General features: G+C 38.5%; 2 protein-coding genes across 3 annotated transcripts in view; one reads left to right on the top strand and one right to left on the bottom strand.

Moving 5' to 3' along the window:
* The first annotated feature begins 1,446 nt into the window (after nt 1-1,446).
* il17rb (interleukin 17 receptor B) lies at nt 1,447-11,316 on the top strand. 2 transcript variants are annotated; one of them, XM_016541507.1, is made up of 12 exons: nt 1,447-1,540; nt 1,633-1,654; nt 1,744-1,869; nt 3,887-4,008; nt 5,459-5,585; nt 6,258-6,406; nt 7,267-7,344; nt 8,143-8,209; nt 8,296-8,370; nt 9,697-9,960; nt 10,531-10,928; nt 11,206-11,316. In XM_016541507.1, exons 1-11 carry the CDS (start codon nt 1,454-1,456, stop codon nt 10,926-10,928), a joined length of 1,515 nt encoding a protein of 504 aa, XP_016396993.1. In that variant the 5' UTR covers nt 1,447-1,453; the 3' UTR covers nt 11,206-11,316. The 2 variants fall into 2 exon arrangements, with proteins under 2 accessions (XP_016396993.1, XP_016396992.1); XM_016541506.1 differs by lacking the exon at nt 11,206-11,316 and having other exon boundaries at nt 10,531-11,182.
* Nucleotides 11,317-12,789: 1,473 nt separating this feature from the next.
* The window catches only part of actr8 (actin related protein 8), a 20,151-nt gene continuing 9,256 nt past the window's right edge, over nt 12,790-23,684 (bottom strand). The window contains exons 8-13 of the mRNA XM_016541505.1: nt 18,636-18,789; nt 18,237-18,332; nt 18,009-18,149; nt 14,887-15,148; nt 14,214-14,377; nt 12,790-13,161 (exon numbers count right to left, since the gene is read on the bottom strand). Of these exons, the coding sequence (XP_016396991.1) occupies nt 13,018-13,161; nt 14,214-14,377; nt 14,887-15,148; nt 18,009-18,149; nt 18,237-18,332; nt 18,636-18,789 (961 nt within the window). The 3' untranslated portion in view covers nt 12,790-13,017. The remainder of the gene's footprint in view (nt 13,162-14,213; nt 14,378-14,886; nt 15,149-18,008; nt 18,150-18,236; nt 18,333-18,635; nt 18,790-23,684) is intronic.

The following is a 23,684-nucleotide window of genomic DNA, read 5'->3' as shown; positions in this document are numbered from 1 at the left end:
CTCTCTCACTGCCGTGTATTGTTCTGCATTTTCCACTCACCTAGTGTTAGCTGCATTACCGAGCCTAGTGTCTTGTTTTCTTTGTCTTGCCTTGTCTGTTTCCCCGTGTTCTGATCACTGCCTGTTTACCTGGATTATCTCTCGAGTCTCGCCCTATTGGATACTGTTTGCCCCTGCCTGGACCTTTGCCTTGTACCTGGATTATCCCTCTTGCCTTGCCATCATTATACCTGTTTGCCATTGTCTGACCTATGCCTGTTTTGACCACGTCTCAATGAATAAAGCCTTGCAGATGGATCCGCACGCTTCCTGTGTTCCGTCCGCAACATCTGTGATGAATCGCTATAGTAATAAAGATGACTTGACTTGATATTTAATTATTTTTCTGTGATCCTTAATCTTGGGTGGACTCCAGCGAACTTGAGATTTATATTCATGAGATATAAACTTCACCTGCAAAATTATACCTTAATGTAAAATGGTCATCTGTGAACCATTTATTTATGATTGATCAGTAATCTTATAAGAATATACTATTAAATATGTATTAACATTAGTAAATATTCTAGAGTAATTTTAAATGAAATTGACATTAAATTAACTAGATAGATATTTTTTCTGAGAACACTTCCCATAACGCCCGATGTACTCACTACATCATAAAAAGAATGGCATCTACACTAATATTAATCTCTTTCAGTCTTATTCAGAGGTCACCGTAGCCACCAGATCCAGTCTGTATCCAGTCCAGATGGTGGATCAGCAGCTAGAGACGAACTCTACAGCCCTGAATGTCAGCGGAGACCATGTCAACTAGATGAGCTCCAGAGACAGATCCCCTGCAAAGACCTCGTCACCTCGACAACACATCGGCACAAGACCACAGGAACCATACGAGTCCTCTGCACAATCTGACCTGTGTTGCAGCCTGGCATTAAACCATGCCATGCTGGATTCGTCTGTCCAAAGGAGAGCTGGCTCCCGACTAAGCCTGGTTTCTGTCACAGATGGAGTTTTGATTCCTTGCCACTGTTGCCTTTGGCTTGCTTAGTTGGAGACGCTTGACTGATTGCACAGACACTATTGGACGAGAGCTGAACTGGATGATGACATCACTGAATCATCAATGAACTGACTTTAGCTGAAAAATGAATCTTTGTTATTGTCCTCTTGCATTATCGACAAACTATTTTCCTGTTTAACACTGTAAAGCTGCTTTGACACAATCTGTATTGTATAAAGCGCTGTATAAATAAAGGCGACTTAATGTTTTCTATGAGGAGGGTTTTTTCTGGAAGACAGCAGTACAGTCATGAACTGTTGTGTGATTTGTGAGAGGCTGATGACAATCTGCTGCTGTGTGCATGTGGTGTGTGGGCGTTTTCTGTTGGAGAAGATATAAAAGCAGAGCTACGGCTCATTTCAACAGAGATTTGTGTTCAGGTCTGTTCAAATGGAACTTCTAGACTGCATGAGGGAAATTGTTGCTTTTTTATTTTTAATCCAGTGGACAACTTCAGACAGCAGTTCTCTCGGTATAGTAAGTACACTGTCATCTCATAGCAGAAATATTTTATAAAAATCATTTGATCAGAGCTTAATTAAACCATTTATCTCTTTTGATATTCACAGGTTGCCACATGTAACAAAGATGGTAAGTGTTAAAGTACATCTTTCCTTCTTTCTTTCTTCTATTTCTTCTTCTTATTTATTTATTTATTTGTATGTATTTATTTTTTTTAGAGGATGAAATACCCAACGAATGGTTTGAAAACCATAAATCTAACCCTTCACCCTTACATGAGCTGACTGCGGAGCTGAGTGAATCTCAAACCTCTCTCATTATAAGATGGTCCATTAATATTGATAGTAAGTGACATCACAGTAAGTGATTTTTTTTTTTAGTTCTGTGTGGTTTTGATTCTTTCTGAGTTTATTCAGTCATACACATGTCTCTTTTCTGGTTGGTGAATAAATGTCTTTGGAATTCATGAGAAATAGTCATTGATGGAATTATGGGAAACAAGATTCACTTGATGTGCAATATTATGTACATGATCAATATGTACCCATATTAATTACACAGTGAAACAAAGTTTTATAAAAGTTTTATTTTTAATGTTTCTTTATGAAGTTTGACATGCTGAATACGAAATCACATTACTTTTTGTGTGTCATTAACAGTGCTCATAAAAACTAAAACTAAAAAATGATGTTGACAATTTATACAAGCTAATCTGTTATTACTCATGATAAAAAATGACATGGTACATGCATAATTCTGAGCTAAAAACAAGTTTAACATAAACAGTTGGCAAAAATGAGTCGTCCAAAATTTCAGGAGTGTTGTATGCTGGATGATTTTTGTCTTTTATGACTAGTCCCAGAATATTATGGAATGTTCTAGAATTTTCCCATCTTTGCAAAATCAAAATTTGTAAAAAAAAAAATCATGCAAAATTAGCAAAAACTCATCTGTAATAAATCAATGTTTCATAATTAAAGACAGAAGTTCTAAAATTTACCCGCCCTAAATATTTACCAAAATATTGATGCTACATGAAAATAGATAGTACAATAATAATGAGCACCACAGAATTACAGAAGAACCATCAAAATGTAATGTCACATTGTGTTATCATTTTAAAACACATTTGATGAAAAAGCGACTTTTGTATTTTCTCATTTTACTTATTTATTTAGTTAACTGGCACAAGATGGTTTTGTTAGTAGAAAGCAGTGATTGTTGAAATATTTTGTATGCACATCAGCTTGACATCAGTCAGAGATATCGCTTGTTACAGAATGTTTCATCATTTAGGGTTTTTTCATTATCAGGTAATTGTAGGATGTTTTATGAAAAACAAGCCTTGGGTTATCACTGGTCCTGTGGCAGAGGTAGTTTTGGTGAGGGAGGAAGTGCTGCTCATTCTTTTCAAGATAACGACTGACGTCCGGTTTGAAATGAGCTGTCTGATTGATGTGATGCTGAGTGCCATCAGATGCTGCTTCATGATTCAGAGGGATCGTCTTAAACGTCCCAGCAGGGCCGTCAGTAATGAGGTGAATGATGGGGCACAGCACTGTTTTCAGAAAAAATTTTCATGTGGTAAAAATGTGTCTCATATGGCTGGAATGACGTGTGACACTTTACGAAGTGTTTAATGAAACTGTTAAACTACACAGTAAATTACTATACGCTGAAAAGTAAGTGACGTGACATGTGGCCAAGTATGGTGACCCATACTAGGAATTAGTGCTCTGCATTTATCCCATCCAAAGTGCACACACACAGCAGTGAACACACACACACCGTGAACACACACCCGGAGCAGTGGGCAGCCAATTATGCTGCAGCGCCCGGGGAGCAGTGCCTTGCTCAAGGGCACCTCAGTCGTGGTATTGAAGGTGGGAGAGAGCGCTGTACATTCACCCCCCCCACCTACAATCCCTGCCGGTACGAGACTCGAACCCGCAACCTTTGGGTTACGAGTCCGACTCTCTAACCATTAGGCCACGACTTCCCCAAGTAACATGTGATTAAAAACTGCAGAATCATGAAAAATGCTTTTTGCAAACGGAAAAGAGAAAAGCCTGATCAGACGCAATTCCAGCTGATCACATTAGTTTCACATCAGATCACACCGCTCTACAAATATCACTACATGACTTCAGCAGATGGTTTGCAGTTAAGCTGAAGTTTGTCGGACAGTGGCCATCTACCACTTTTAATGATGTGTATATGTTGTTTGTGTTGCATCATGGGAGCAGGTAAAAGCCAGTGTGAATGGCAAAGGCTGTCAATTTATGAGGCTATAAATTGCAAATGTTAATAGTGAATATTTTGGAGTTGTACATAATGTCAATTTGAACATTGTCTTCTTAGGCAGCATTCACAGTCTTATTGGCACATGGATAACACTTTCTAGAGAGTCTGACTCACATTACAGATGTCAGTACCAGCCTCCATTTACCTCCGAGCGAATCAACCTCACTGGTCAAGAACAGGTAAAGAAAGGACAGAAATGGTGAACTGAACTACTAGTCATCAGCAGTGTCGGGGGTAACGCAATGCAAGTAACGCGAGTTACGTAATCAGATTACTTTTTTCAAGTAACTAGTAAAGTAACGCATTACTTTTTAATTTACAAGAGAATATCATAGTTACTTTTTCAAATAAGTAATGCAAGTTACTTTTTTAAATTTTTTTATTGATTGACAGCTCTCCTGTCCCCATGTTGAGAGAAATCAGAAGATGTTACTGTAGTTCTAAAATAAATATGAATATGCATTAATTCATCTCACTCACAAAAAACAAAAACCGATTCAGTATTCCTCAAAATGAATAAAAATAACGCAACTCAGAATATGACGCAAACCTTCAATAATTAAATGTTAAACAACACAAATATTACAAATACTAACCAATGTCTTTGCTTCTGACCTTCGATGATCCAGTGCAACCATACAAATAAGCAAAAATTACTCTAGACAAACATTTGTGTGTCTTTTTTTATTGCTGAAGTGTGTTGAAATTTCTTCTTCTGCATTCTACTGTACGGACGTAAATTTACTTTCCTTCCTTACTTTACTTTCATTTCACTTTTGGTGTGAAAAAGCTTTTATATTTGCCAAAAACAGAACTTTTTTATTTGAAAAACAAACAAGCAAGCCCCGTCCAGATTTAAAAAGTAACACAAAAGTAACGTACCACATTACTTTCCATAAAAAGTAACTAAGTAACGTAATTAGCTACTTTTTCATGGAGTAACGCAATATTGTAACGCATTACTTTTAAAAGTAACTTTCCCTAACACTGGTCATCAGTGCCTTTACTACAACATCACAGTCGGAGAACACCGAGCCTCACAGACACTGTAAAAACAATCTGTAAAATTACAGTAAAAATGTGAACAGCTTTATAGAACAACCTCTTTTTTTTGACAGTTTAAAACCGTTAAACAAAACAAACAAACCAGTAAATCCACCAACAGCCCTGTTTTACTGAGTTAGCATAACCACACTGCTACTGAACTGTTTTGATCCTTTAACCATCATAATAATAGAAGCTGCACATTGTCATGGCAACGCACTTGACACTAAATTAATAATGAATTAAACATTCATTTAACACAAGATGTGACATAAACCCTAATCTACATGACTGATAAGAAAAACCTAAGAAGAAAGGTAGTTATTTCAACAAATCAAATGTGTCACTTCTGGGAATGTAAATATAATTTTTATTTATTTATTTTTTATCATAAATGACTTGTTCTTTTTTCTTCCAAAAACTGTACATTCAACAGTATTTTACTGTACAATTACACTTGTCCTGTTAGTACTACAACACGCCATGCATAGTAAGGGAAAGTACTGTTAACCAATTAAAAGTTGTTTTTTGTTTGTTTGTTTTACAGCGTAAGTGTCCTAATCTTTTTCTTCTCTTGATTGACAGTTATGGTTCAGTTTCACTGTGCCAAATGTATCTGTTTGTCCTTCAACCAGTTATTACATATCTGCCTATAATATTCCAACACCGTCTGATGGAGCGAATGAAGAATATGAAAAGATGACCCAAACAGGTTAGATTTATTTGCTCTTATAGCCACTCCTTTTATCTCCTCTTTTCTACGTGGCGAGACATTATTAGAGACAGACAGGAATGCCACCAAATCGATGAGCTTCCACCCATTGTGTTTAAAGTTTCATTTGAGATCTACAGGCTCTTCCTGAAATATTATATGCAAATGAGAGCGGTGCTCAGACGTGCAAAACGCACTGCCATGATGTTTGAGTTGGCCTCAAGTCTGCAATATTCTGTGCTATATCTCCTCGTTCATCATTCCCTATTTAGTGAATGTCATATAGTCCATTTCATTCAATTAATAGACTCACGCATTCACTCTCACACTAGTTAGTGTCTCCGGTTGACCTATACTGCATGTGTTTGGTTTGTGGGGAAAACCACAGCTCCACAGGGTCAACATGCAAACTCACTTCTAAATGTGTTAATGTCTGAAATAGTGCACTATATACGGGGACGGGGCATTTCAGACACAGCTCTGATGTCAAGGTAAGCTTGTGATCGAGGTGGAAAGGCGAAAACTGTGCGTCTGATGAGTTCAATAACAGCAGCACACATGATTTGAGGCATCATTCACACAATGAAGTTTAATACACAGTGCTAGTGGTTTCATCACATGCTGTTCAGTGTTTTGGCGACTGACTGTTCTTCTGTTTGATTGACTTGCTAGCTGAAGTTCAGTGGAATGCTGACATTTATTCAGTGCTTCATGGAGATAAAATAGTGGTGAGCTTCAATACGAGCCTCGTGGCGGACAGACACACCATCGTACTGACAAACAGCACACATCCACTGCTAAAACCTGTTGGAGGGAAAGGGGTATGTTTCTCCTCAACATTTCATTTCATGCTAAAACTAATTTAAAGGACAAATCAACACTTCAACCAGCTGGAAAATATGACAAAAGTCAAGCTCAGCGTCACATCAGGTCACGTCAGTCAAGCTTGACTCTCAGCTGATCCACGTCGGCTTAAGTCTCACCCAACACAAATGTGTGTTTTTTTTGTTTTTTTTTAATTCTACAATTTTAACTTGTGATCAGATCTAAAACTTAAGAGGTTAAGTTCATTACAACAATTATTTCAGCCTACAGTATATGCAGCCATTGAGTAATATAGCCAAATTCTGGCTATTGATATTTTTGATATTTTTATATTTTTATACCATCATATGTCACCAAAGTCACCAAATTTTAAGGTTTTCGCTGTCTGAACTTACAGGAATATATATATATATCTATATATATATATATATATATATATATACTGAAGTAAAATAAATCACAAAAATTGCATAAATTGATAGTTTTTTATTTTATGGAAGATCCACTAAGGACCAATTAAGGGCTGCTATACGAAGGATGCTTGAGGGTTAACGAGATAATTATGCCGTTTTAACGACATAACGTTATTACGAGAAAAGATGTCGTTTAACGAGAAAAAGTTGTCGTTTTAACGACATGGCATCTCGTTATTATGACATAATTGAGTGGAAAAAATTATATGTGTGTGGCGCGTCACCGTAAAAAACATTTAAATAAATTTGCTAAATTTACTTGTGTATATTGTATACGCTGCACTGGCAGATTATTTTCACTTGTTTTAAGTATAAACAAGTGAAAAACAAGTGGAAAAAGTTTGTGCAGTCATTTTTTTCATATTTGTTTCTTTGTCTTGCAGGAATGCAAAATAGAAAAATGTGAAGTGGAACTAGAATACATGGAATACATGGGTCCCTGTGAAGACCTTGAGATAAGGGTAACTAAAAAATAAGACCTAATCTTTACCTGAATGATGTCTGTGATGCACATCATATAGCCTCAAAATAATATATGCTTTATTAGAATGCATGCAGGGTTATTTGGTCAAGAAAAAAACCTGGACATTTAACGGAAACGTCATGGACATTTTTCAGTGGCTAGAAATTGATAGATGTTTTATAAGATTAATTATTATGAATTAGAGAACACTCTTCACTATTAACTAGTTGCTTATTAGCATGCGTATTATAGCATACTGGCAGTTTATTAGTACTTATAAAGTACATATTAATGCATGACCATCTTCTAGATCCCTTAATCCTACCCCATACCTAAACATAACCCCTACAACAACTGCATTACTTAATATCAATAAGCAGCAAATTAGGAGTTTATTGAGGGAAAACTCTCAATTAATAGTGAATATGTGTTCCCTAATCTAGTGTTAATCAAACATTATCCAATCTCATTGGTCAAAATATGTGGGAAGTCATTTTCTCCGTCAGTAGTTTTGTTTTCCAATACAGATATCTGGTAAATCATAAAACCTTACAAAATGTTGCTGAAAACTAAAATTCCAGTGGAATAAGAACAATTAAAATTCATTTCATAACATATTCTCTGCAAATACATCCCTTTTGTATCCTTTCACTTCCCGTCTCTCCTTGACCTGTCCCCTCACCCCCACCCCCACCCCCAAAAAAGACAAAAGATCAAAAATATACTATAGAAATAGCTATAAACATATAATAAAGAAGGATTTTACTAACACTGATCTGGTTTTATATAATGGCAGATAAAGCCTCACTTTAAAGACTGTCCGAAAGCAAGAGAATCGGAGGCTCAAAAAGTGAACTGTCCGAGTGAGTATCCTGTAACTCATCTTCTCGTTTCACTGCTTCTCTGTTCAGCGCAATTCTGTGCTTACTCTCGGGGTGTTTTATTCCAGACAGATCTGCTTTGGACATTGGTGTTGGATGTGTGCTGGTGCTTCTCTTCCTGCTTCTCTGTTGCTGCATCACGTGTAAGTGAAAAGAAAAGGATTTAAAACTTGCTTTCAAATTTTACACCTCTACACACAGGGATGTGGTCAGTAATAGTTGAAATATGAGATATTATGGACATATCTCCAGTGGCCTGTTTCAGAGTAGGCTTAGAGTTGACACACAGTTTAGACGATTTCTGTCAACTCCGGGTTTGATCCAGAGCTATTGATGAACTCTGGAGCTTGTGCACGTGAAAGTATAACATCTACAGCGAGCAGCCAAACATGAGCAGCAGATTTTGGCCCAATCCCAATTCTATTTTATACCCCTTCCCCTTGTCCCTTGAAACAGTGTATCAAGGGGTAGGGGTGAAAATATTCCCCTAAGAATTGGGACACCACTACTATACGTATATGTGCTGGTGTGCATTAAAGCCTTTAATTACCGATCTATATTAATGCGCTGCTTACTGACACACACACACACACATATATATACAACGCTGCCCCATGACTTTTATTAATAACAGTTTACATACTGAATCGCTCGTTATGTTTTCCAGCAACTAGAGGATAAAATCGCTGTTTTTGAAGTAAACTCACTCTAAAAAGAGAAACGCACAGCCGTACGTTCACACGCAACTTTCATCTCTCTCTCACTCTCTCGAATTGGCAATATTTCAGAAAAGGGTTTAGCGATTTATAATTATTGGGGGTACTAGCCCTCCTCAATGTCTATGGTGGTTATTATCACCCTGATCAGACATGAAAATAGCCTATGTTGTGGCACTATCCTGCAGTCAGTAATGATATGAGGTTAGCAAACTTTAGCGATTTTTTGCAAACATTTCTTTGAGTAACATGACCGTAAATATGAACTCACGATTGAATGTAACATAAAACAAATGATTACTTTTCGTTAAAATCTTTATTAATGCCAAAAATGCTTACATTTATGTGTCTTTTTGTTCGCTCGGGCAGCCATTTTGCCGCTGTAGCCGGTTTACGCTGAGATAATTCATACCCCTTCGTTTGAAGTGGGCTCCCGAAAAATCTTTGTTTGAAGGGCTATCTGGCCCTTCCCCTTACCCTACCCCTCCAACCAAAAGAGAATCGAGAGGGGGGGAAAGGGGAAGGGCTAAGGGGTAGAATTGGGCCTTTGTCTCTCAGATGATGTCACTGTGAAGTGCTTTAAGCTGGTGCAGGAGATACAGGTGCAGTCACTTTATTGCATTAGATATATGTCACTTTGCTCTAAAACCAATCCACCTTCATGAGCCTGAAAAAGCAGAGCAGGCCTCTGGACACAGACTGCAGAAGCGGTAAGAGTAGTGTGTTAGTATGTTACTCTGATCACTCTCTCAGGTCAAAGCTTCCGCTGGGTTCGTGGATCGAGGCGCGCTGCGTCCGTGCGCGTGCTGCTCGTGTACCCTGCAGTAGACAGTGTGTTTCAGCGCTCTGTGATGCTCCTGGCTGACAGTCTGCAGAGTCGTGGTGGAGTATGCGTCGTCATCGACATGTGGGAGAGAGGAAGTCTAGCAGAACAAGGGCCGCTCCGCTGGCTCAACACACAGGCCGACCTCTCCGAGAGAGTGCTCCTCATCTCAGCACCTCAACGCTCACACACCGGTAACAAAGTTTGTGTTTCATGCCAGCAACAGTGCATTTGGGTCACACTCAAGAATCTGTAGGGGCTTGTGACAGAATTCGGCTGTTTTTTTTTTTTATAGGTGACATATCATGAAAATCTGACTTTTCCAGTTTTTAAGTGCTATAATCAGGTCCTCAGTGCATCTACCAACCAAGGAAACGTGAAAAAGATAAACCCAGTAACTTAAGTTTACACCCACGGTGCCGTCATTTTGATTTCGCAAGCGACAACGGTGTATTAGTTCTAATGCCATGGCGAAAGTTTGAGCAAAACATGTTAACTGTTCTGTGTTTGGCTGCACAAACGAGCACAGAACACTGTTTAGAGTCCCAGCCTCAGAGGAGACAACAGAGCAGTGGATTTATTGATTTATTTACTGTATATTGCCACACAAATCTAAAATAAACATGCAATTTATTTCCCAGCTGTTTACCTTCACAGACATAACCCACTGTTTTTGTAACTCGTGTGTTTTAATGTAAACTTGTGTGTGAACGAGAACTTAGTTATATATATATTATTATTTTTTTGAATACTTCTCTTTGCAGACGACCTTAAATCCAAACTAGTTCCTGGCATGCCAGATGACACAGTTTCAGCTTCTGCCAGCAATCTTTTTGCCCTGGCCCTCAACCTCGTTACCAGTGCTGCCCATGACCCACACGGCCGGGACAAGTTCTGGGTCATCAACCTGGAGCATGATGAGAAGAGCGTGCAGACCGAGCTCAGAGGCTGCAGGACGTTCGTTCTGCCGAGAGACTTGAAGAAGCTCCATCGGCAGCTGTTGAGTGGAGCGGTCCAGAGCCCAGCGCTGCCGGGGTGCTTCTACTGCAAAAACACCCTGGAGCAGCTGGAAGAAAATACAGACTTCCCGTCTTGTGCAAAGTCTGTCAGCCTGGCTCAATCCTACAAACAGGGCAAAAATCCTTATCTCTCGTCCTATTAAGTGACTTTGTGTTTATTTTCCATTGCGTTTATCCTAAAAGATATGGAGCCAGACCTGCTCCTGAGGCGTTCTCCTTCCTTCAGGCTTCAGTTCCAACTCTTGCTTCAACACACCTGCCTGTTATTTTCAGGGGGGGGGATCATGAAATCTGCCCTTATCTGTACTCTGAGCTGGTTTGCAGTGACCTTGTTTAGTGTGATGCGTGGACTCTGACCACTTCAACATTCATATGATCTCCTGCACATGTAGTGATAGAAGGCATATCTCTTCCTATTAAGTGACTTTGTGTTTATTTTCCATTGCGTTTATCCTAAAAGATATGGAGCCAGACCTGCTCCTGAGGCGTTCTCCTTCCTTCAGGCTTCAGTTCCAACTCTTGCTTCAACACGCCTGCCTGTTATTTTCAGGGGGGTGATCATGAAATCTGCCCTTATCTGTACTCTGAGCTGGTTTGTCTGGTTTGCAGTGACCTTGTTTAGTGTGATGCGTGGACTCTGACCACTTCAACATTCATATGATCTCCTGCACATGTAGTGATAGAAGGCATAACTGATCCAGCTCTTCGTGGTTTAATAAAGGAAAGCTTTTCATTTATTCAGCTGTGCCTATGGAAGCATTCTTATGCTGGAATAGAGGATCCTAATGAAGGTCTGCTAACTTGTGTAAAACATCACATACACTGCACAGTGTAGGCTAAAGTTCAGGCTGCTAACCTCAACACCTCCGCTTTGAGCAAACACTGTTTGATTGTTTGTGTCACAAATGAACAGCTGAACTCAACCCGGTTCTGGATCCCCTTGGGTTCTGGATTCATTTACACATCTGACTTGCATTTCTTCTGAAGCAACTTACTCCGGGTCAGTGTTGGAGATAGTAACTTTTGCATTACATTATTGTGTTACTCCCTAAAAAAGTAACTAATTGTGTTGCTTAGTCACATTTTACAGAAAGTAATGCATTATGTTATTTCTGCGTTACTTTGTCTAATCTGGGATGGGCTTGCTTGTTAAGTTTTTAATATTAAAAAAGTTGTATTTTTGGCAAATGTAAAAGTCATTTTTGCTTATTAGTATGGTTGAATTGGATCATCGAAGGTGGAATGAGCTGCCGACCTCCTGAACTGCTGAGAGCATCATAACGTTCAAGCAGCAGCTGAAGACACAGCATTTCTTCAAGCACCTAACCACTCCAACTGCCTTAAAGCAATGCCCTATACACACACACACACACACAAATATCCTAATAATCTCTTAATCGCTCCGCTGCTCTAGCCTGGTTACTAATCTAGCCATCTAATAAACATAAGGCATTGTATATTACAAATTTTGTTGGCTCTAAATCGCTTATGTTCCTCTACTGTAAGTTGCTTTAAGCATCTGCTAAATGCATAAATGTAAACAGTGTCATGGTTTCTCAGCAGTTGCCACATAGAAATCCTTTTTGGGGGTTCATAATGTAATAGATTTCTCATAAAATAACTTGCTACATTATGCAACAATGTTATTAACTGATACTGTTTTACTTTAGATTACAATTAATATTTATAACATTTAACTTACAAGACTACAGTTCATTTAATAATGTAATAAATGTTTGAGCCTAAGCATTATCACACTGTCACAATGTGACATTTTTTGAGAAAATTAGTAGATTACATATGACTTATTACACTATGTGCATTTATTACATTATGGGATGCTACTACACCAACGTTGCTCAGCCAATCAGATTCCAGGACCAGAACTGCTGTATAAAACTTAAAATAGCAACTTTAAAGATAAAGAACAACTTTTAATAAGTATCTTTTAAATACATATTACTTTTGTAAGAAACAATTTACATCAACTGTTACAGTGCATGTTTTTTTTTTCCTGGTTAGAGTGGAGAAAATTGAAAATGATACAAAAATGCTTAATAGTTATGAAAAACAGCCACGTTTTTTTCATAAACAGCTATTCAATTTATTATCATCCTAAACAAATTATTTGCAAGATGATTGTTCAACCTTTACATTGTTAATAGCATCATACTGCCAGATTGACATCCCCAAAAATAAAAACAAGCAGATTAAATCCACGTCACGAAGACATCACCAGACAAAGGCGGCCCGCTCACGGAGCATCCGCACACCGAAGCGCTGCCACTCTCGCTGGTGAATCCAGAGCTCCTGCGTGGTGTCCAAACACGCCAGCACGGCTCCACCCTTCCACGCTATCACACGAGGATCCATGTCCTGCACGGGAATAGTCTCTTATTTATCACAATGCAGCAAGTCACACTACACTACAGTCAGTGAGAAGCTAAAGTCAGTGACTCCTGGGTAAGGTGGAGCCATTCATACTTGGGTGTAAAATTCACACTAGAGGCTGAGTAACTACTAGCTAGTAGGTAGGGCTGCACAATTAATCAAATGTCTAATCGCAGTTACAATTATGGATGCCACACTGCAAAAAATGCTTTTCTTACTTAGTTTTTTGGTCTTGTTTTCAGCCAAAATATCTAAAAATTTAAGAATCAAGAATGATTTTCTAGACAAGTAAAAATCATTCAATGTAAATTGTGGTTATGACCACTTTAATAATCGCAATTACAATTTCAATGGAATAATCGACAATTATGATTTTTGTCATAATCGTGCAGCCCTACTAGTAGGTCACAGTAGGTACAGTAAGATATGCAGTGCACTTCCTCAGATGATATGACGTCTACCTTTACTGATAAAATAAGAAACCGTCAGATTTTTAATCAAACATTTTCAGTTCATCCTACACACGAACTGAAAAAGTTTCTTGCACAGACAATAGTTTTTGCCTTTTTTTGCAGCCACAGACTTGCATTTTATGAATCACCAAGGAGCACAGTTTCAGCTCAAAATCTTCAAAACTGTTCTACTAAAGAAATAAAAGGCACCTACACCTCGGATGGCCTGAGAGCGAGTACAATAACAGCTAAGTTTCATTTTTGGGTGAACTATCTCTTTAAATATGCATGTATATTAATGGTTTTGGAACAAATATGATTAGCAAAGTTTTAATTACATGACATCTGTATAGAACATTAAATCAGCGTAAGGAAGACAAACACTGAATACATTTGAGTCTCTTCCTCACAGAGCACTCATGAAAGCACTTTAATCACTGGTTACAAAGACACTTTTCCTCCTTTATTCAAAGCAAAGTCATCAATAACTTCTTTGAAAATCTGCTGACACACACACACACACACACACACACAGACAGACACAGACACACACAGACACACACACACACAGGTTTCCCTACACACCTTTGGTCGTGTGATGACATCGACGTTCTCCACCAGACGACGGAAAGATGGAGGCATCTTATTGAGGACGCGATGCTGCAGAAACTCTTGCGCTCCGTCAAACAGCAGCCCGCCACCAACTACCAGAATACAGCTGTACATCTTACGCTTCGTTTCATCCGAGGCTGTGGAAATAGACCCATAAACACATGCTGTTAGGCTTCAGCACCAAAATATAAAAATATAATTATGTAAGGAATGTTTGTGGAGTGACTGTAATCTATCATCTTCTTCAAGACAATGTTTCCTTCCTGTACAAATTCACTTTAATCTTTGAAAAACATGGAAACTTCCTGTGTACTATACTGTTTCTTGCTTACCCATCTGTTTCAACTTGTTCTCTTATCTTTTATGTCTGGACATTTATATAGGAATTTATAAGTTAATTGGAATAAATGTCTCGATTCTTCATTCATTTTACCAATATGCTCACTTTTACATAATTTTAGAATTATTACACCACTCAGGTAATGTCCATAGTATGACCCAAGTTAGAGGTGGCTGAAATGTTTTATAATACATAATATTGTTTTAATAGCACGTCAATCTTTAAGCTTTAATTAGGAGGTGAGGATTGCCCTCAGGGTTTTTAAGAGATTTACCCACGTGTTGATAAATATAAGTCAGTATTTACCGCAGGAGTCAATGCTGTGTAAGATGGCTTTATCCATGCCAAGTGCTTTTCCCTCAAACTGAGTCATGGCCGTCTTCCTGGACAACAGAGCTGACAATGTTTCTTCTGCATCCGCCCCACCGACGAGGCACTCGGCTTGAGCGTGGCCCAAATCCAGATCCTGAGTCAGATATCCCTTCTCCGATGGGTCGCACATGTCGGTTTCCCCCTCAAACCCAGCAGGCTTAGGGAATAATTTGCGGTCTGTCGTGGCTTTAGAAGACTGTGTGTGAGAGAGAAACATGCTGAGGTTACACACCTCGATTCCTCATCCTGTTCGGTTTGAACACACTAAAAGAAGAGAAACATTAAAGGAATAATTCACACGGAAATGAAATTTGCTAAAAATGCGCTCATCCTCAGGCCACCCAAGATGTCAATGAGTTTGTTTCTTCATCAGATTTGTAGAAATGTAGCATTGCATCAGTGTGTCAGCAATGGATGCTCTGCAGTGAATGGGTGCCGTCAGAATGAGAGTCCAAACAGCTGATAAAAACATCACAATAATCCACAGCACTCCAGTCCATCAGTTAACATCTGGAGAAGACAGAAGCTGCTTGTTTGTAAGAAAGAAATCTATCATTTAAATGTTTATAACTTTAAACTTTCACTTCTAGATAAAATATGAGTCCATAATCCATAAAAAAGTCCATAAAGTCAACCTTGCATCGTGTGCTGCATTAGACTCACTCTAGGACTTGTTACAGCACTTGCATATTGTTGCTCAGTTGGTTTGATTGCTTCTATTGTCCTCATTTGTAAGTTGCTTCGGATAAACGTGTCTGCTAAATGACTAAATGTAATCCATAAAAAGTGCATCTCCTGTTGTCTTTCAGATCAAAATCCACCCACATATTTGTTCAGAGCTGTTTTGGCTTGTGAACGGTGCTTGATTCTGTGCAGATTTCTCTCTAGATTCGGATGAGATTTTTCACTAGGGAAAGCAATATTATGGATAAAGAACGTGTGTTTTAGCCAGAAGCAAAGGTTTGAAAAATATTTTAAATTTATAAATTTGTTTTTTACAAACACGCAGTTTTTGTCTTCTCCAGATGTTAACTGATGGACTGGAGTGCTGTGGATTACTTGTGGATTATTGTGATGTTTTTATCAGCTGTTTGGACTCTCGTTCTGACGGCACCCATTCACTGCAGAGGATACATTGCTGAGACACTGATGCAGTGCTACATTTTTCTTAGGGGTGTAAAGGTACACAAACATGACGGTTTGGTACGTACCTCAGTTTTGACGTCACGGTTCAGTACATTTTTGATACAGCAGGGGGAAAAACTAAACATATATTTTTTTTTTTAAACAGTGGTTTACAGAACAAAATTGCTCTTACTTTAAATAAATTCTGATATAATTCAAATTTTCTTAGGGATAAAAATCTACCTCGGATTATACTCTAAAACAGGGCTGCCCAAACTCGGTCCTGGAGGGCCGGTGTCCTGCAGAGTTTAGGTCCAACTTGCCTTAACACACCTGCCTTTAAGTTTGTAGTATGCCTAGTAAGAGCTTGATTAGCTGGTTCAGGTGTGTTTAATTTGGGTTAGAGCTAAACTCTGCAGGACACCGGCCCTCCAGGACCGAGTTTGGGCAGCCCTGCTCTAAACTATAGTGAGCCCTTTTACATTAGGCCTACTTTAAGGTTACAGTTAACAACAGACCCCAAATTTAAATTTAATTACTAATTATTTTTAAATATAATAATCAACACTCAACTTAAAAAAAATGTATGCAAACATAGAAATTGCACATAATGCAGTTTTTAAATTAAATTCTAAATTATAAACATTTTATTTGTTGTTGAAATATATTCATTGACACAGTGCCTCTCATAACTCATTTCATAACAGATTAATTTAAACATTAAATAATTAAGACATCACTAACAGGTAAATAACAGTCTAATATTTTGTGAAATGCACTTCTCTAGACTTAATTTATCGCGCACTAACGAGCTGTGGACACTGATGACTTCCTGATGTAAATTAAACTCTACGTGACGTTTTGTTTACAAGCTGTTTTTGTTTATTGCCGTCTTTCCGCGGTTGAAACACTGATTGAGCGAATACATGAGGCTCGAGATGTTCATTCATGTTTATTTTGTGTTATAACTAGTAGTAAAGAGGAAGAGATGATCGTTTGAACTGAGGCGTTTATACGGCGATCTGTCACGTCACATCAAATAGCGTCAAAACGGCATTTATTGTTTGAATTTCCTAAAAAAAAAAAAAGGACATAATTAAGGATGAGACTTTGTTTCTTATCAAAAGTAACAACATATAAAACTGGAAGTATCAAATGAAGTTCCGCTCGTGCAGTGCTTAAAACAATGCTGTATTTGTTCGTACACATGCATACCGAACCGAAAGACCTGTACCGAAATTTTTTGGTACGAATAAGTGTACCGTTACACCCCTAATTTCTCTAGATCTGTTCCCATGAACAAACTCATCTACCTGAAGGCAGATTAAAGGCTAGAGAAAATTTTCATCAAATTTTCATTTTTGAGTGAACTATTCCTTTAATGATTCTGCAGCTGATCATGCTTAACAATTCTGTATTTTTACAGATTATTTTAGCACTGTTGAGTATAATTACTATATTAATGTCTGTCAGACGATCCTCTAATGTTGTAAACTGCCTGACAGATACATCCTCTTGATCAGGGGTCTCCAAACTCGGTCCTGGAGGGCCGGTGTCCTGCAGAGTTCAGCTCCAACCCTAATAAACACACCTGAACCAGCTAATCAAGCCCTTACTAGGCACACTAGACACTTCCAGACAGGTGTGTTGAGGCGAGCTGGAGCTGAACTCTGCAGGACACCGGCCCTCCAGGACCGAGTTTGGACAACCCTGGCCTAGACTCTCTGGGGTGAAACAGAACTGGTTCATACATGAATCAGACTGCAGTGGCTGAATGTTTGCTGTTGTGCATTAGTGTGGGGAAACAGCGCAATGCAATGACATGCCGTGTAAGTATTGTGCTTCTGCACCACCCAATGATTTCCTCTAAACACAGGCAAATCAGAAATCTCACAATCAGCTGAAATCTAGGTTACTGTAGAGAGTTGTACCTGGTCTTGTTTGCTCTGTGTGGTCAGGAGGAAGTGCTCATCATGTGCATCCTCTGCGTCTCCTTGAGAGCGATGCAGCAGCGATGTCATCTTCTGCCCCACTATCCCAAACGCAGCAGGGTAGAATAATGCCATGGGAGCCTATCAAACAAACAGAACAATGCAGATGCCAATTAGCAGACAAGCGCTAAACCACCACTAATGGCACAAGATCCGGTCCGTCTCCACCTGGAGTTTCTCATCTCCTAATCGTAGCTGATACAGCAGCACTGGGGAATCAGGGAAACATGTGCGAAACTCGTGATCCTGCAGCCCAGAAATATCCTGCACAGAAATCAACAATACATCAGATTACAAAGCATGATATGCATATAATATAATATGACGTAAATACTGAACTCACAGACATATATAAAAAAATTATTTATATTTATACAAGACTCAATTTCATGTTTTTTAAATTTTTTTTCACTAACTGAACTAGTTTTGGATCGACTTGTGGTTATGTTTCACTGTAGTATAACAACATTCACATGTGGCTGTATTTTACTTGCATTAAATACAGCACTTTTAAGCCATTTAAGAGCAAAGTGACACCTAGTGAATATTGACAAAAGGCTGAATCACCTGATCCAGATGGCAGAAGGACTCTTTGAGCTGCTGCAGTAAAATACAGTCCATTTTGTTGCCGAGTTGGCATTCTCTAAAGGGAAATCCGGCTCTCTGCATGAGCCAGAAAAAACACCGCGTCACATCCGAGCCTCCGTACGCAAGACACAACCTGCACAAAACAAAACACAACACATGCATTCAACAGAGACAGCACGAGAGCTCAAAGTATTCTCCATTGTGTTTACTGTGCTGCACATCAGTAAGAGATAGGGGTGGAACGGTTCAACTTACTCACGGTTCGGCTTGTATCACGGTTTTAGAGTCACGGTTTCGGTATACGCTATGTTTAGGCAAAAACTATACTGTCAAATAAAAATAAAGAAAATAAGATTAATCTATCTAACTATAAGCAACAGCACAAATAAATACCATAGAGTAAAAATATAAATAAAACAAACAGTGAATAAAAGATCTATAAAACATTATCAAAACAGATTTATCCACATCAAAGCACTTAAGCTTCCTCAGTAAATATAACCGTTTTTGTGTCTTTGATACAACAAGGTTTGTGTTTTCCACCCAGCTTAGCTTATCGTCAATAACTGTACCCAAGTACTTGTATGAGTTGACCTTCTCAACTTCTTTACCTGCAATAACTATTTTAGATTGGATATCAACAGAGTTATAGAATTCTATATTCATGTCTTTAGTCTTGGAAACATGAATTTGTAAATAAGAACTCTCACACCAATCCAAAAAATAGTTCAGAATGGGCCCGTGCTCCGTATCACCCTGTTTTAACAGGCTTAGCACCACTGTATCGTCGGCATATTTTATAATGTGTCTGCCTGGTAGGCCTATGTTTGTCACATCATTATAAGTGTTTGATCACCACATTTGAGTTATCATTGTCAAGTCAAGTCACCTTTATTTATATAGCGCTTTTAACAATACAGTAGTAGTAGTAAATCTTTATTTGTCCCTTCACAGGGCAATTCATACAGCATCAACCTCACAAACAGACAAAAGTTTATAAGACATCGTGACAAAACTGCTAGAATGAATGAACGAACGACCACAACAACAAAAAACAAACAAAAACCCGTGCATTAACAGTGCACCATTTGTCATATACTAAAATAATGTTAAAATTCATAGTACACCTATATCTTTATGTTTCAAATAATTGTTTACAATCAAGACTGCATTTGAAAGACCTTGGGGGCAACCCACTGAGGAATAAAGCTCCTGGGAATATTCTCCATTTACACGTACTATTTGAGATCTTCTGGTCAGAAAATCTCAAATCCAGGCCACCAAGCCCCTAGGAACATCAAATTCAGACAACAAACGTTCAGCTAAAAGAAGTGGTTGAATAATAGTATTAAATGCGGATGCAAAATCTATAAATACTATTTTTTCCACACTGCAGGTACTCTCTGTAATTTCAACTCCACTTGGGCACTCTATATCGTCTGCCCGAGGGGAGGAGTTCAAACTCTTGAGTGCAAAATGTGAGCTGTATCATCTAAAATAGTCAAAGACGTCCTAAGGACATTATTCTCACACAAAGCAGATACCCCCAACTGTAAAACTCTCCCACTCACTTTATCAGGCCCCCTTTATCAGGCCCAGGACTTTTATTTTGTTGGGTGGTTTGCAAAATTCTCAAAACAAAGGTTTTATCAATCTGTATATATTCCTCTGTTTTTAAATTAGAATAAAAATCCATACACCTGTCATTAAAATCATGTGTATCAAATCTCCTAAAAAAGTCATTAAATTCATTTGCTATCTCTCCATTTTCTGTCAAAGACTTTGTCAAGGTAATTTCTATTTGTTCTTTATTTTTTGCACCAGCCATTTCTTTAATTCCTTTCCATGCTGACTGAATATTTCCCTTAATAAACTTCTCCTCCACTGATGCCTTATATTTCCTTTTTGCCCTCCTAATTTCTCGTTTTACTTCCTTATTTACCTGACACTTTTCCAAATCTGTGCCTTGATAAAAAACCCGTTTCTTCTTATTTAAAACATATTTCAATGATTTTGTCACCCAAGGCTTATTATTTGAATACATTTTTACATATTTCCTAGACTCTTCACAGAAGTGAATATAAGAACTCACAACATCAGCTAACTCATCATTGTCTACACAAGAAGATTTAAACATGTCCCATTCGGTGCGATCAAAGCAATCTTGTAATTGTAAGATGTTCTCATCAGTCCATCTTTGAGATGTCCTAATAACTGGCCTTGCTCTCTGCAACACTGATTTATAACATGGTTGCAAAGAGACTGCATTATGGTCCGCACAACCAATGGGAAGGATCTATATGCATCTGGTATTGACCCATAACATAGATCAAGTGTTTTATGATGGCGTGCTGACTGATTATCTCCGTTGCCTTCTGAACATCAGACTTCGAATGAATGTATACCACTGAAATAAAAAGTTGCTGAAATTCTCTTGGCAAATAGAAAGGCCGGATAGATACAGTCAATAGTTCTATATCTGCGGTGCACATTTCCTCACATACAATCACTGTCTTTGCCCATCGATTGTTCACGTACAGACAGACACCTCCTCCTCGAGACTTCCCTGTGACTGAAGGGTCACGGTCCAGCCATAGAGGTGCTCCAAAACCATCCAAAGACAGTTCAGTGTCACAATCATTCCCGTTTAACCAGGTCTCTGTTAGTGCAATCATACAAGCTTCTCTGTACTCCCGTAGATGGCGCACATTTGCTTGCAGTTAATTTATTTTACTTCGTAATGATTGCACATTCGCGAGGATTATGTTGGGCAGTGGGATACGCTTGAACCCCAACTTTTTTACCTTGAGTCGTATTCCACCGCGTTTCCCCCTCTTCCTCACCTTGATATTAAAATCCAAATTTTCATACCTTGTATTTCCTTGCAAGTCTGTACTACAGTTCACCACAGTCCTCGGATAATTCCCCGGCAATTGGAGCAGCAATTCCCAGCTGTATTGTAGCGTTGGATAGCGTGGGGATTCCTGAGCACTCCAAACAGCCCCAAAAAATGCCCAAAGCGTCAAAAACCAGAACCAATCCATTCCATCTGATGAGTACTGCGATATATTAAAGGGGTCATATGATGCAATTTCAATTTTTCCTTTCTCTTTGGAGTGTTACAAGCTCTTGGTGCATAAAGAAGATCTGTAAAGTTGCAAAGACTAAAGTCTCAAATCCAAAGAGATATTCTTTATAAAATTTTTAGACCGATGAGCTTTGTAAAAATCGATGCGTTTCAGAAAGGCAGGAGAGAGAGGAGAAACAATAATGTACAGTATGTGGAAAATAATGTGTTTTTTGAACCTTAAACCGCATAAACACATTTCATTACACCAAATACACCAAATAATGTTCTTTTTAGCAGCATCATATGACCCCTTTAAAAGTAAAAAAAGATGCTCCGTGTGACAAAAGCACGTAACCGAGACGAAAAAGAAGGACAAACAGTTCCAAACACCAAGCACACGAGGCACAGTGCTGTCGGTCACTACAAGAGCAGCGCCCTCTCCACCCTTTCTGTACAATTTCAGGTACAGACATTGAATAAAGTAATGAAATGTAAAACAGCATTGCATATTTGACTGTATAAATGAAAGATTAATCTTTATTAAAGTTACAAAAGCTATTCAATCAAGAGCAGTGAGTGATTTCTTTGTTGTTGCTGTTTGATTAATATTAAGAAAGTGCTGTCACTTTAAGAGAATGCACTGATGCAGTGCACAGATACTGTACGTTCAGCCGGCTATGTCTGCTATAGGATACTTACCAAGACGGGCATTTTGACATAATTTTTGTGTGAATTTGTCCATTTAAACACAATACTTCAGAGAAAGCTTAATATTTGCGCGCGTTCTGAGGCGCGGGGTTGTGCGCTTCGGATGAGCGCACGCACAAATCTTCTCACTGCACGCGCGAGCTCACGTCCTCTGGCTCTTAAATGTTTAAACTGGCAAAGCTTAAACGAGTTTAGCTTAAACACCGATATCAACATGTGCTGTTCAGGTCTCGCCTGTGCGCGAAGTCAGAATGCGCATCCATCAACAGAAACATACATTAGCCGAACCCTGTTTGTTTTACGTGTTATTTATAGCAAACCATATTACAGATGCGTTGTCAGATTTAAGTTGAACTGCGGTCCTAGCGCGTGCCGAACCGTACGGTTCGATTTTGTTCCGCGAACCGTTGCACCCCTAGTAAGAGATCATGAGATACTCAGGTGCAGGGGTTTAAAAGACTTTAAATAGTCTTCAAGTATTGTATAATTCAAGGGATTTCTTTGCATTTATATTAGAAAAAATTATTAATGGTAATTCTGTTTATGTTACAGGAAATAAAAAATATATATATTTAACAGCCCCTTTAAATCTGCATTTATGCAACACTTAAATATAACAAAAATGAACACATGGTTTAGGTTTGATTTTGTAAAAGTAATCATAATACTAACAACAATAATAAAAGCATTTGTTTTAATACGAATCAACACTAGGACAGTCCCTGGAGTTGAAGAAAATGAATCAGGGTCCTCAAGAGAACAAATACTGGCAGTTCTGTTTGAGGCAGCTCATCAACATCTCAGCTTCTGACTCGCATCTCAAATCCTTTAGCCTCTAAACTACCAGCATGAGCTAAGGCAACCAGCACTATTACTACATTCAACAATCTGACCAAACCTCTAACATTACTTTGTTCATTCCGCAGTGTGTCTTGTTGAGGGGAAGTGTTCCGTTGTGGTTTTACACTGGAAACACGGCTCACGTTGTCTTCAGAAAATGCCAAACCCTTTAACACAGCGTATATTATAAAACGGATAGTTCCGGTGCTTGATTCTGATTGGCTGAGCCGCATTCGAAGCTGTTGTAAATTACTCTACAAACATACACCTTTGTTTACTTCTGTGTGTTGCTCGGCAACCACTTTGTTGGAACCACAACTGTTTCTGAGGAACTACATTGTTTGGTGGAAGAATACTGTTTTTATTAATATAATTACACTTTATTTGCTCCGTTTTATTCTGTGAAACCG

Source organism: Sinocyclocheilus rhinocerous, unplaced genomic scaffold (genome assembly GCF_001515625.1).
Source record: "Sinocyclocheilus rhinocerous isolate Xijiao unplaced genomic scaffold, SAMN03320098_v1.1 scaffold729, whole genome shotgun sequence".
NCBI classification, from domain to species: Eukaryota; Metazoa; Chordata; class Actinopteri; order Cypriniformes; family Cyprinidae; genus Sinocyclocheilus; species Sinocyclocheilus rhinocerous.
This window is presented reverse-complemented; position numbering and strand designations above follow the sequence as displayed.